The 14,479-nt window shown below is 40.2% G+C and overlaps 1 protein-coding gene across 3 annotated transcripts in view; it reads left to right on the forward strand.

Annotated features, from left to right (window-relative positions):
- The window catches only part of IGF2BP2 (insulin like growth factor 2 mRNA binding protein 2), a 156,547-nt gene that overhangs the window by 129,722 nt on the left and 12,346 nt on the right, over positions 1–14,479 (forward strand). For 2 of the 3 annotated variants that reach the window (XM_060639439.3, XM_060639441.3), the window contains exons 8-10: positions 1,818–1,940; positions 2,297–2,432; positions 4,741–4,869. In XM_060639439.3, the coding sequence (XP_060495422.1) occupies positions 1,818–1,940; positions 2,297–2,432; positions 4,741–4,869 (388 nt within the window). The remainder of the gene's footprint in view (positions 1–1,817; positions 1,941–2,296; positions 2,433–4,740; positions 4,870–14,479) is intronic. The other variant, XM_060639440.3, reaches the window with a different exon arrangement.

The raw sequence follows: 14,479 nt of genomic DNA on the forward strand, positions 1-14,479 counted from the left end.
GTTGCTGTCTACTGTCCTTTTTTTCCATTAAAGGACTCCTTTTAGCATTTCTTATAGAGCAAGTGTAACAATAATGAACTCCCTTAGCTTTTGTTTATCTGGGAAAGTCTTATTTCTCCTTCATTTTCAAAGGACACTTTTGCCAGTTACAGTATTCCTGGTTGATGTGTTTTTCTTTAAGCATTTTGAATATATCATCCCACTCCCTTCTGTCTTGCAAAGTTTCTGTTGAGAAAACTGCTAATAATCTTATGGAAACTCCCTTGTATGTGACTAATCACTTTTCTCTTGCTGCTTTCAGGATTCTCTCTTTGACTTTGGACACTTGAATTATAATATGTCTCAGTGTGGTTCTCTTGGGTTTTGTCCCAGTTAGAGTTCTTTGAGCTTCTTGAATCTTTGTGTCCATTTCTTTCCTGAGATTTGGAAATTTTTCTGCCATCTTCAAATGAGCTCTCTGCCTTCTTTCCTCCTTCTGGGAGTCACATGAGTATCCGTTAGCATGGCCCATAAGTCCCTTAGCCTTTCTTTGTGCTTTTTGGGGGCTTTTTTCATTCTTTTTTCTTTTTCCTCCTTTAACTTCCTGATTTCAAATGACCAGTCTTCAAGTTTGATCAGTCTTTCTTCTGCCTGTCAAGTCTGCTTGTTGAACCTCTTTAATGAGTTTTTTTGATTTGGTTATTATATTTTTTAGTTCCATTATTTGTTTTTATAGTTTTTATCTTTGTTGATATTCTAGTGTTTTCATGCATAGTTTCCTGATTTTGTTTAGTTGTCTGTCTGTGTTCTCATTGAGTATCTTTCTGACAGTTATATAAATTCTTTGTCAGGTAGCTCATAGATCTGCATTTCTTCAGGGTTGTTTTCTGGAGTTAAATTTTGATCCTTTGATTAGGCCATGTTTCCCTGTTTCTTTGTATGTCCTTTAATATTTTACTGGAATTTGAACATTTGAAAAAACAACCATCTCTCAGTCTTTGTGTACTGGTTTCATTCAGGGGAAGACCTTCACTTACCAGCCCTGCTTATGGTCTTAGGGATTCTCAAACCTTTTCTCATCTCTTTCTTCCCCTGGTTTCTGACTGTAGAACTGCAGCTCTAACATACTGCTCACTTCTGTTTTCAGTGCCTTCCAAAACTCTAGCACCAGTCTCCTAAGTGCTCCAAGTCAGCAAGACAGAAACCGACCCCTTGGTGGCTCCTAGATAAGACATATGTTGAATATATGGTCAAGTCTTTGGTTTCCATCCCATGGGAGGATTCCTGATAAGGGATATTTCCTCCCATTTGCTCCTAGCTATGCTGCATAGAGGAAGAAGCATGTACAGGCACACCAAATGCTGTAAATTTTCCTACTCCTTTTGCTAGAATCCTTTCTTGGCTTTACAGTGGCCAAGGTGCTATAGCTTCTCAGCTGATCTCTAGAATTCTCACAGAGGTGTTCTAGTCTCTCTGTTGTTAACTTGATGTCTCTGTGGGGTTAGGAGAACCTGTGGCTTCCTACTCTGCCATCTGGCTGGTGTTCTTCCTTGTGTTTTTTAAGAGCAAGGAAACCTTCCTAAAGTCCTGTAACAGACTTCTCCTCTTACTTCCTTGGCTAGATTTGCCTCATGGCACCCACTTCCAATCAGTCTCAACAAGGGAATATATTATTATGATTTGGCTTATGTTAATCAGAACTCATGTACTCTGGATCACCATTTGATACCTAAACAAAATGGCTCCCATTTGTAAAGGGAACAAAAGTGGTTTAATAGCTATTAGGAGACGACCAATGTGCCCACCATAAGTGTTAAATTGTTGTTTGTCTCTTTTAGAGCCGAAGAGATTCCTCTGAAGATCTTGGCCCACAATGGCTTAGTTGGAAGACTTATTGGAAAAGAAGGCAGAAATTTGAAGAAAATTGAACATGAGACAGGGACCAAGATAACAATCTCATCGTAAGCCACCCATTCAGATTAATTGTGCCCAAAATGGAAAACTTGAGCATTTTGATATGCCCAACTCCTTCATCTACTTTTCCTTAAAATGGGAACATAATTATAAACGATGTAAATATATCTAACACCATCAAAACAAATACATAAATAGTTACAGTCAGACATTTTCTACTATGGATATGAGCTAAGTCACCTCTAAGACGCGAGATCAGATGGCAAGTATTTGATAACGACAGTGTGTGGTGAGGGAATCCAGTTTTCTCCCCACGTCCTCCACCAAGACTTGTTTGTGATCCTTCTGGGATTTTATTTTTCCTTTTGAAAAAAGGAAATCTCTCTTTTTTCCCGGTGGCCAGCTTGCAGGATTTGAGCATATACAACCCTGAAAGAACCATCACTGTGAAGGGCACAGTCGAGGCCTGTGCCAATGCAGAGGTAGAGATTATGAAGAAGCTCCGTGAGGCCTTTGAAAATGATATGCTGGCTGTTAATGTAAGTGCCAATGCTTTCTTCTCTACTGGTTTTCACATGTGTTTTCAGGCAGGACACAAGCCTCTCTAAGAATAGTTGTCATTCAGCTGGTGAGGAAGTGCCTTAGAATAGATCTGCAGAGTTATTCCTGCCTTCCTGGGACAAGAGCATTAAAACAAGCAGGAAACCAACTAGTAAATTATGATAAATGCACTGGACAAAATAGTGTGAAGCTATTAAAATCTTAACTTTGAGGATTATAAAATGACGAATTGCTTACGATATTCATTAAGAAAAGAGCAGATAGAAGTGTATTTAACTAGGGTTACAGTTATGTAAAATAGTATGGAGCAAAATGGAAGGCTACCTACAAAAATAAAAACAGCTGGTATATTAGGAAAGTGGAATTTTTTTCTACTTTACAAACTTTCTGTCATGTTGTCCTGTTACTTTTTAAATTTAAAAATGCTTCAAAAGTAAACTCTGATTTTCATCCCTGTCTTACTGATGTGCACTTCTGGATCACCCGGGAAATGTCAATCACCTTGGCTGTCCCTGATTGTTCCGGCAGACGTCTGGATTTGGGCTTATCCTTCCTGTTACTGCTAACTGATTCTCACTTTACAATGGGGAGACACCAGTCTGACCTTCAGAAATCTTAAAAATCTCGTCTGTCAGCAAAGCCCAAGCCCAACTCAGAGGAGTCATTTGTTTCATTGTTTTTTATTATAATGATGTTCTGACATAAAAGAGGAAAGGATACTGCAATAAGTCGTTATATGCCTATAGTCCATCTTCAGCGGTTATCAACTCATGGCCTGCTTTGTTTCACCTAAGCCTCCATGTGCTTTCCCAGCCTCCCTGAATGACCTGGAAGCAAATCCCAGACCTGGTGATGTTTCATAGAGGAGTAAATGTTGACAAAGAGTTACGTAGGCTAAAGCCAGTGCCATCAGTGCACCTCTTTCTAAGGACCCTCCTGCTCAGGTCAGAACACTATCCCCTCCTCGCCCCAGCACCCCCTTAGCAGCCCACATCACATATGGGACATGATGAGTACAAGATCACATTGTCACCTTCTCCCCGTTTGTGTGTATTTGTCTGTGGAAATATCCTCAGATGGCATCACTGTCTTCTTTTGGACTCTTGACATCATATGATGTCATCCAGAAAAGCTACAAAAGGGTCTGGGTGCTCTAAGTATCTCCACTTAGCGTATCGTTTAGATTCATTCATATCTGTACCAAAGTCACGCGTTGACAGATGATTAACAGAATTACTGGATTTTATATATCAAATGGGGTAAAGGTTAAAGAACCCATCTCTCCTATTCCAAACATCCTAAAAGAAGGCAAGTTAATGGGTGACCCTAGTCACAGATAAGAAAACAGAAAATGTTAGAGAACTGCTTAGTGTTCAGGGAGATGAAGGTAGGGGCAGGGTGGACACAGCCCAGATGACTGCATCCCTGTGCAGTTAATACCCACCCCCTGCCTAGGTGAGCATCCCCATGTTGAAATGTGAAATAAGTAAGCAAGTGAGATAATCACAACACTCGCAACTAAATGGTGAAAAATTCAAAGTTGTGAACCATCCTGAACCTGAGAATGGAGTTTACATGTGTTATGGTATCCTAGTGAAAGATCTGATCTTTCTCTGGATAGAGTTGGAAAAACATATTAACCCAATATTTTTTAAACATATTCATTCCACAAGTATTTATTGAGTACTTACTATGTACCAGGCACTGAGCACACAACACTGAGGAATATAGTCTCTGTCCATGAGGAAGTTATGATCTAAAAGGGAAAGGGCAACTATACAGGCAAGTCAAATACCATGTGATGAGATTTCAAATATTATTTGAAGGAAACACAGGAATGTTGGTGGGGGCACACAGAAAGGTCACTGGAGTGGAGACCTTTGGAGTGAGGAGACACCTAAGCTCAGGTGAAACCCACATGGCAAGTAGGACTTAGGTCAGGAGGAAGAGAAGCAGTTTCCCTGCATGATGGATAATGTGTGCAGAGGCCCAGAGGGGAGAGAGGAGTGGGACTGGGCATGGTGGGGATGAGTGGTTAGCAGGAGAGAAGATATGGTGGCCTGGGTCCCCCAGAGGAGCGTTGTTGGCTGTGTTAAGATGTGTAGACACTCTCAGAGAAGCTTTGAAGGTCAGCTTGAGGTTTGGAGAGCCCACCCCAGCAGCAAGGGGGTCCGTGAGGCCAGGGCAGAGCTGATTAGGAGACCGGACAAAAGATGGAGGTTGACTCAGGCAAGCTGGGCCTCTCTGGTCTCCTCCCCTCATCTTTTTCTCCATTTCTGTTCCCAGCAACAAGCCAATCTGATCCCGGGGTTGAACCTCAGCGCACTTGGCATCTTTTCAACAGGACTGTCCGTGCTGCCTCCACCAACAGGGCCCCGAGGAGCTCCCCCCGCTCCCCCTTACCACCCTTTCGCTGTAAGTAGCTCAGCACCCAGAGGTTTGCTCATGTTCTGGGCACCCCCAGGCAGCAGCGTTACTCTGCTATGTTGAATCAGCAAGCTAAAGCTTTAATTTGGAGGCTGTGCTCATAAGTGATTGTAGGATAAATCCAACATTTCTTAGGACTTCTTCCTAATGGACAGATAAATATTATTAAAAATCCTCTAAATACGTGCTCTGAAACATAGTATATGTCATACCTAGGAAAGAAACTACAGTGCTAGCAAATTCACTAACTAGAAGCCTATTATAAAAAAGGAAATTTGAATTTCTTAATTCAAATAAGAATCATGAGTATTGTTCATTTATTAAAATAATAGGGTACCTGGATGACTCTTGAATATATATATATATGTACATATATATATACACACATATATATATTACATATATTTCTCGCCTATGTCTACAACTCAAATGCATCATATTTTATTAATAGACATTTTTTAAAAGAAAATAATACACAATATTTGTTTCTAAACAGCACAATGCCTGGCATTTAGTAGGTTCTCAATAAGTATTTACTGAGTCCTAATTAACAACAAAAGAAGAAATGTGAATGTTCACAAGTTTTCTAATTGTTGCTTCCATTTACAAGCATTATAGATCAATACATTATCAAATTGGGGTTCAGGATACTTGACAGCTTTTTTTTTTCACTCCTAATTCTTCTGTATACGTATTGCTTATTTTTTAAGCAAACTTTCTTTCCTCCAACGTTCATACTTTGTAGTGGGAAGAATTAGGTTGATGAACGCTACCTTGGCCACTCTTTTCTTTTGAGAGGTGGTCTCTAGTGTAGGCATTGCAGTGTGAGCATTCCTAGTAGCTCTTTGGATTATTTGTAGAGAGACTGAAACCACTGTGCTCTTCTGCCAAGAATATACAGACATGAACTGGCACCCACATTTTTAGTCACAAGAATGTACACATTCTGCAGTCTTGTTTATGTACAGATCTTCTGAGCCATTTCTAAATCTTCATACCATTTCTTTGGAGTTATATCCATTTTCTCTTAAACTAAAGGATGGGGCCCAGTATTGAGCCATGTGTGTGGAGATGAGAGCCGGGATAAGTGGGATCTGGGATGTGACAAGAAGGATTGTGGCAGCTGTGACAATCATGTGTCTGCTCCAGGGACTTAGAACAGTGATGACAGGTGCCTGTCCCCAAGTCTTTGCTGTGAGATTTAACAATGACCAAGCTTGGGACATTTCAGTGGTGTTGAGACACATCTCCTTTTCTTAGGAGAAAGGCTGTGTCTACTGCCTACAGAAGATAACCTCAGAACTTGAGATAAACAGTGGGGGAAAGGTATGTTAAAACAGGCCACTTCTAAAATTGGTAATCTGAGGGGGTAAGCAAACCCTTACTCTGAGATTTGGCACAAGGGCCAGACTCCCCCACCACTTATTTTTGTAAATAAAAAAAATTTTTTTAATGTTTTATTTACTTTTGAGAGAGAGAGAGCACACACAGGGTAGGGGCAGAGAGAAGGGGGGACAGAGGATCCAAAGCGGGCTCTGCACTGACAGCAGTGAGCCCAGTGCAGGTCTTGAACTCATGAACCGTGAGACTGTGAGCTGAAACAAAGTTGGACACTCAACCCACTGAGCCACCCAGGCACCCCTGTAAATAAAATTTTATTGGAATATAGTCATGACCCTTTGTTTATATATTGTCTATTTGGTTTTTTTTGCTATGATGGTGGAGTTAAGTAGATGCAGTTAGAAACCTTGTGCCCTGCAGAGCCTAAAATATATATTTGGCCCTTTACAGAAAGAGTTCACAGACCCTTGAAATAAAACCAGGGGAGAAGCTCTCATGTGATAGCAGGATATTTTCTAAACTTGAAAATAAGGTTTGCCAGTTGGAAAGCTCCTTTTCATCTGAGATTTTCACTAAAACAGTACAATAACCATTTTACTAAATAAAATACATAGTTCCTGTTCTTCATCAAATAGATTTTACTTTCTTTATGAAGCTAAAAGCCATGTGGTTCTGATCTTGATCACATAGATCAAGATTCAATTCTAACCACAGCACATAGTTGCCCCAACTCTCTGTGACTCTCCTTTACTGGGGCAGCTGTTGAAGTGCAGAGCCAGGGAATGGCGGTGGCCATCACTGCCTACCTGTGCAGGACCTAGGACAGGTCCCCAAAGCCACACCTGCAGTGTGTGCATTGCAGGTTGATGGGCCCAGGCATCCTGAGGACAGAGTGGGGTGGGAGCGATAGGCATGTTTTAAATACTTCTGTTATTTTCTTGTCATGTAGGCTTTCAGATTTTCAGAAACCTTGGGTATTTCTTTCCTTTTATGTATCACAAAACACCAGTACTTTTGCTCTTGGGATCCAAAGGTCAGGAAGTCTCTGTACCTCTATACATGGAGCTTACACGTGCCAAGGTTGGTCTCTAACCTCTTCAATTTTGAAAGCATATGTGTATGTATGAAAACTTACTATTCTCTGGTTATAAAAGTAATATGTACATAGCATTTAAGAAGCAAATAATACAGGGGTGCCTGGGTGGCTCAGTCGGTTAAGCGTCCGACTTCGGCTCAGGTCATGATCTCGCGGTTTGTGAGTTCGAGCCCTGTGTCAGGCTCTGTGCTGACAGCTCAGAGCCTGGAGCCTGCTTTGGATTCTGTGTCTCCCCCTCTCTGCCCCTCTCCTGCTCATGCTCTCTCTCTGTCTCTCAAAAATAAATAAATGTTAAAATAAATTTAAAATAAAAAAGAAATAATACAGAAATGTAGAAAGTGCAAGTTTTTTCTCAATGTAGAAATAACCAGTGTTTGCACATATGAGTGTGTGTACATATAATTTCTAAATGTTAAATACATGCTACATGTACCTAAAATATATATATTCAAGGCATTCACTCTGCTATGGAAATCCTTGTACGTTGGCTCTTTTATCCAGTTATTTCCTCAGAATAAATTCCTTGAAATAGAATTGCTGAGCCAAAGAATATATAAATTTTCTACATGATATGTAATTATAAAATACGTAAATGTTGATACATAATACATAAATTTCAATACATGGAGGATGTATACTACTTTTCCCTCCCACCAATGTGTGATACAGATTTTTTCTCCCATACTCTCATAACCCATGTGATTATCCCTTGCAGTCTGATACTTCATACATTTCTTTTGTTATTATGAGGCTCAACAGTTTTTACTGGCCATTTTTTCCCCTCTAATGAATTGTCTTTCTATATCCTTCGCCCATCAGTCTTTTGAAAGGCAGTATAGGTTCTGGAGCCAGACCACTTGCATTTTAATCTGTCTACTATCACTTGCTGTTTTTAACCTCGGACAAATGCCTTAACCTCTTTGCATCTCAGTGTCCCTGTCTATAAGATGGGGGTGGTAATTGTATATATCATGGTGTTGTTGTAAGGGTTTTTGCGTAAGTTAAAACCTGCACATAATTCTTTCTGTGTAAAATTAGTGCTATTGTCATCATCTTTATTTTCCATCTTTTTGTTACTGATTTGTAACAGCAATTACATATTAAGGCCATTATCCCCTTGTCATACTGTAAGTATTTTTCACCAGCTTGTTATTTCTCTTTGCTTTATTTGTCGTGTCTTGTGCCATAATAATTTTAAATATATTTTGGACAAACTGTTGTATGAAGTAAATTGTAAACATGTCCCGTGGCCTGCCTTCTCTTACCCAAATTTTACCCAATAACCACTCCCCCAAAGTATAGCACCTTTATGTTTCCATTTTTCAAAAATGTTTTCTAAGCATATATACAATCATATTATTCAAAACTATAAGTGGAATCATGTCATACACACAGAATTACAAGGGTTTTGTTTTTGTTTCACTTATTATGGGCATCTTTTCACAATTAAACCTAATTCTCTTTAATGTCTACATAGTATACCATTGTATGAATTTACTATAATTTTTCTAACCAGCACACTATTTTTAGACATTTGAATTGTTTCCAGGTTTTCTCTACTACACGTAGGGTCAAAATGAATATTCCTTTTCATAAGTCTTTGCACAATGTGTGAGTATTATCCAAAAGTAAATTATCTAAGACTAGAATTATTGCATCAAAAGGTATATGCAATTTAAATTCTCACAGATTTCTCTTCACCAGAATTCATGTAGAAATTTTAAGAAGTAAAGTAGTTAAATCAGTGACGTTTTGTATTTTGGCCTTTGGTGTCATGCTAAAGAAAACATGTCCCATCCAACACTGTAAAGGTATTCTCCCATGTTTTCTTATAATAATTTTTAATTGTTGGATTTTGAGGATTGTTATTTGTATCTGTAATTCATAGGGAATTTATCTTGACTTAAACTTTGACAAAAAGATCTTTTTTTTTTTTTTTCCAAATGGATAGCCAGTTTTCCCCAAATCACTTCTTGAATAATATACCATTTAATCACTTAGTTTGAAATTCCAGGTGTCTCATACACTAAATTCCCACTTAGTTGTCTTCCTGGACTCTGCTCCATTCATCTCTTTGTCTATGCTATAATTACTGTAGTTGTATACTCTCTTCGACAGCTTTAACAGCAGGATTATTTTTTTCCCTAAAAGAATGAATTGGAGAGATGACCAACTTTTAATATGCTTGGGAAAATTAAAGAATATGTAACTTTTCTGTTCCTTGAAGATTTTATCCATAAAACATCTGGGCCTACCACCTTTTGGAGACAAATCATTTATAAACTTTTCAGTTTATTATAAATTATTAACTTGGTTTTATTGGTTTTTATTTGTCCATAAAAGTATTTGTTTCATCTAGCTTTCACATGTGTTGGCATAACATTGTACAAAGTGGACTATTGCCTTTTAAGTCTCCCAACTTGTGTATTACTCTTTTGTAATTCCTAGCATCATATATTTGTGTTTTTTTTTTTTCCTTGACCACATTTGCCAGGGCTTTGTTTGTTTGTTTTTAATTTCTAAGTAGTTGATGGGTTCTTTTTTGTTATCTTGCAGTTCTTTTCTATACTTGGTATTCAGACAGTGTTATGGCAGCGTTTCTGATTTTTGTGACCTTACTCATGCATGGTCAGTATTTTAATTCGTGGGCATTTGGAAGGATGCACCTTCTCTGATGGGCTCGAAGTTGTGTTTATAGCTATAAAAGCAAGCTTCTGATTGGTGGCTCATATCCTCTATCTGATTATTTTTATCTGTATGACTTATTATGGGAGGAGTTTGCTCTTCTCCCACCATGATTATGGTTTTGTCAGATTCTTTATTCTAATAAGTTTTATTTCATGTATTTTGGTCATAGCACTCTAGAAATAATCTGGAATTTTATTCCAAACTGTTCAGCTTCTTTTCCTAATGAATACACAGTCTCATAACCTGTGGTTTAGAATTAACTAAACTGTAACTGGTTACTTTGTCCACTGCAGATGGTTTCTTGTGCTCCATATCCTCTCATTTTTGAGTTATTTGGGGGCTTTTTTGTTTGTTTGTCAGGAATGCTTCCTTATACAACTTTTTTCAGCAATTGCACTTATGTAATATAAATTCTAAACCTTTCTAGATCTGAAAATGCCCTTCTTTTCTTTTCCCTTCACATGAATGAAAGTTCAACTGGGTGTCTAGAATTTCTAGAGTAATAGTTCCTCTACAACTCTGAAAACATTACTTTTAGTATTTTTTTTTCCAGATAAACGTGCTACCAGCCTGATTTATTTCGTAGATTGCTTTTTTTCCCTTCTGTCTGTAAGAGTTTTTTTGGTTTGTTTGTTTTGTTTTGTTTTTGCCTTTTTTTAGTATTTTGCCTTTACACTTGAGTTCAGCCCTTTGATCTGAAGATTCAGGTTTTTCTTTGCTTCAGGAAAATCTTTTGCTTCTGTACTTCATGTTAGTATTACTTCTCCCTCCCTCCCTCCCCCCACTTCATTTTGTCCTTCTGAAATTCCCACTTTATGGATTGTAGCTCTTCTTCTCCATTCTCATATCCAGTTCCTTCTTTTTGTTTTGCATGGGTTAATCTTCTGATGCACTGATGGACTTTTTAGGAGTGTCTTTTCTGCTATTTATACAGCCTTTGTGGAGTTTTTCCTTTCCAAATCCATCTAGGTCTCTCATTGATCTTTTCTCATAGCAGTATACTTACAGATGAATGAAGTCAAATCAAATTTTTTTTAAAAGTTCTGTTTTCTGAATGAATTCACTTGGGTCATTTGTTTGCCTTGCTCGGCTTTGCTCCCTTCTTCCATGCTCCTGATTCTTAATACACATCTAATAATTTTAATTGTCCATTCGTATACTTAAATAAACTCAACAGAAGGCATATTGGAATCCTTAGGGGAGTTTTTTCATAACATGCCATGGGCCCCACCTGAACCAGTGAATTCAGAATGTTCCAGGTGGGGCAGTATTGGGGGTAGTAGTTGAGATCTTGGGCTACAGAGTCAGATACAGATCTGTGCTCAAGTCTTGGCTTTGCCTCTTGCTAACTTAACAGTTTCTAGTTTTCCTCAGCTCCTGAGGTTGTCCCTTGAGAACACACAGAGGTGGATAAGCAGCCATTGTGGAGAGGCCCTTTGACAAGCTGGCGTAGAATGGTGTACCTTCTGAATCTTGGAGAGGCTCTGCCCATGACACTGACCCCTCTGGCTGAGTCCACTCCATCCCCCCAGGCCCATGCCCACATTCCTGGTTCCTAGGGAGAGCATCCACCGTCTTTGCAATGTGGCATCAGTCTTTCTTCACAGTACAGCTGTTTCAGTATTTGAAATTTGTATGCCTGACACTTGCTCTGTCCACTGCTCATTTCCCAGCCCTCACTCTTCCCACCCCTCACTCTTCCCACCCCGTGATTTCTTCATGCTTCAGTTTGTCACCTAAATCATACATCATGATTATGGTCATACATAGCTGCTTGGGACTAAAGACTCTGCAGTTCTTCCAGGAAAAGCAGGTCCAACTGTTTATAATTGCTTTTTTAATTTTTACTAATGCATTTGATATATACTCCTCTACCTACCCCCCCCCCCCTCGGAAGAGTGAAGCATAAAGGAAGAGCAGACACCAGTTTCCCTCAAACTGAGAATATAACACAAACTGGTGGATAATAATGACCACCCACCTTGCAGCCTCTGTTGGCAGGGGGTGGGGACACACTTGGCAGGGTCACCTTTACTGTAACACCCCTCCCCCACTCCCTAGTGTCATAATGCTTCTTAAATTCTTAAAGATAGAGGAGCTTTTTCACCACCCCCTCATCTCTCTGGCATTGGAATTCTTATCTTGGGATTCACCCTAAGACCAAAAACAGCTCATGTGGTTCCTGGTGGCTTCTAAACCTTCAGATGGAGGGTCTGTGGGAGCAATACATGGGGAAGGAGGCGTCTAAAAAAATAGTAATTAAAAATAATAAATAAAAGAGCTTCTCCTTTGTAAAATAACTAGGGACTCTCAAACTGGGACAGTGAGACCGACTGCCGTGTTGGGTTGAGTGGGCTTCCTTGCCGACCTCCCCCTCCTTGGGCTCTTGGTTCATCAGATGGCTGCAACCTGTTTTCCCAGTAAAGAGAACATTTATTCAAGTCATCAGCGGGTGATTTCTCTGATGGTTGTGATGAAGTGTGTTTTGAAAACCTTCCTCCAGTTGAGATTGTAGACTCCATCCATAGAAGGTTGGGAAATCGCGTGCTTTAAGCATACATTTCATTATAAATAAGTACTCTTTTAACACTAACAATTCAGTACTACAGTACCCAATGATAGATCCTTCCACTCCTGTGACCCCACTCAGTGCCACATAACGTCCTTCAGGGGCATCCATGGTACTTCATAGGGTCAGATCCAAGTTCAGACCAAGGCCCACAAGCCCTGTGTGATCTCAGACTGCCTGCCCCCCATCGTTTGCAGCTTTTACCCTACCAGCCCCTTTTCTGTTTTTCCAAAGGCCAACCCCTGTCCTAGCTCAGCATCTCTAAGAATCTTGCTTACAATGTTTCCTTCCCCAGTGCCTTGTGTGCAGTTCCTTCTCCTCCATGGAGCCCAACTCAGGTCACCTCCTCAGAGAGTCTTCCTGGGCCGCTCCAGCTATATTTGGCATTCCAACCCTAATCTCCACAGCTTTGCTTCCTCACGTCGTCCTGTTCGTTTCTTTCACAATACTTGTCTGTCTCCCCAATAGGACGTAAGTCCCATGGTAGCAGGGATCCTTTCTGTCTTAATAGCTGTGTCCCCAGCACCTAGAACAGTGCTTTGTATATGATAGGTGCTCAGATATCTTTTTCATAAATGAATGAACGATTGAAGGAACCCTCACAACATATTAGAAGATCTAATTTCTAAAAGATCTAGATATTTTATTTTCTAGATCTAGACATGATATTTTAACCCATTTGTGGATGAGGCTCAGAAGAGTTGAATAAATTATTCCAGCTTGTATGGAGCTGATGATTCAGACTCAGGTCTTATGAGTATTCTGATTCTGAAAACCAACTTACGTACATAAAGCCAGCACCTCTGCTAGAAATGAGCTCCTGACTGCCAAGTTTGGGATTCTTTCCCCACAAGTTTTCCCACTGTAGTAGCTCGTGAACACAAGGAGGAATGGGGAATTAGTCCTTTTAATACTTTTATAGCTAATTCTCTCTCCTAACCCAAGTGGTAGGTCTAAATTTGATACAGTGTTTATGTTGGGAGTATTCAAACCCAGAATAGGAGTCACACTGTGGCTGGTCTATTCTTGGTCTCATGTGAGTTTGTGGAGGAAAAGGCAAGTCACAATTCAAAAGAATTATTGCTGCCCTGAGGCCTGAAAGAAAGGATGTCCTGCAAGAGGAAATGGAGGGGGAGCAAGGGGAAGCATCCTTTCCCCAAGGTAGAGCTTTGAGCAGAAAGCCACAGAAATTCTCCCTTCACCCTCCATGGCTCAGGACAGGGACCTGCAGGAAGGGTCTGGAGCTGAATGCCCTTCAGGGAAGAAGCAGGACCAGGTAAGCCCTCTTCACTCAGCTTCCAGTCAGAAGTGGAAAGTGCCAAGGCAATGCTGGTCTCATAGCACCCTCTTGTGGGTGTGAGGTGTCACTACAGCTTCCTTCCAAAACCTGAGAGCAAAGGCTTGCGTCTACACAATAGTTCCTAAGCACAGCCCTGTGATCACCTAGGCCCACAGTGGGGGAAGCCCCTCCTGCAGTGCCCATGTCTCCTCTTTCCCGAGGCCAGAAGTCCACTCTCCAAGCTCAGAAAGGGAAACCCTTTCATTTGGTCCCTAGTGTTATAAGATGAAGTTGTGATATGGAACTCAAAGTCCATCTGGAGATCTGGGAGACTGAGAACACAACGGGATTTGTTCAAGGGCCCTCCAACAAACACTAGACCCCTGTAAGAAGCCTAGGAGGTCATCTTGCAGGGCGGGTCCACAGACATTGACCCCGTGGTGCTCTGAGCCATTCACCTCCTTTCCTGTAACAGGTGTGCCAGCATTTATGTGGCCTTATGCAAAATGCAGTTAACTAGACTGTGGATTCTGTCAGTGTCCTGTCTGTACGAATGTATGATATCAGACCTATTTCTGTCTTGCAGGCCTGTTATGAGGATGAAGAGTTTGTGAATAAATTACCT

This window comes from Panthera onca, chromosome C2 (assembly GCF_046562875.1).
Source record: "Panthera onca isolate mPanOnc1 chromosome C2, mPanOnc1 haplotype 2, whole genome shotgun sequence".
Taxonomy (NCBI): domain Eukaryota; kingdom Metazoa; phylum Chordata; class Mammalia; order Carnivora; family Felidae; genus Panthera; species Panthera onca.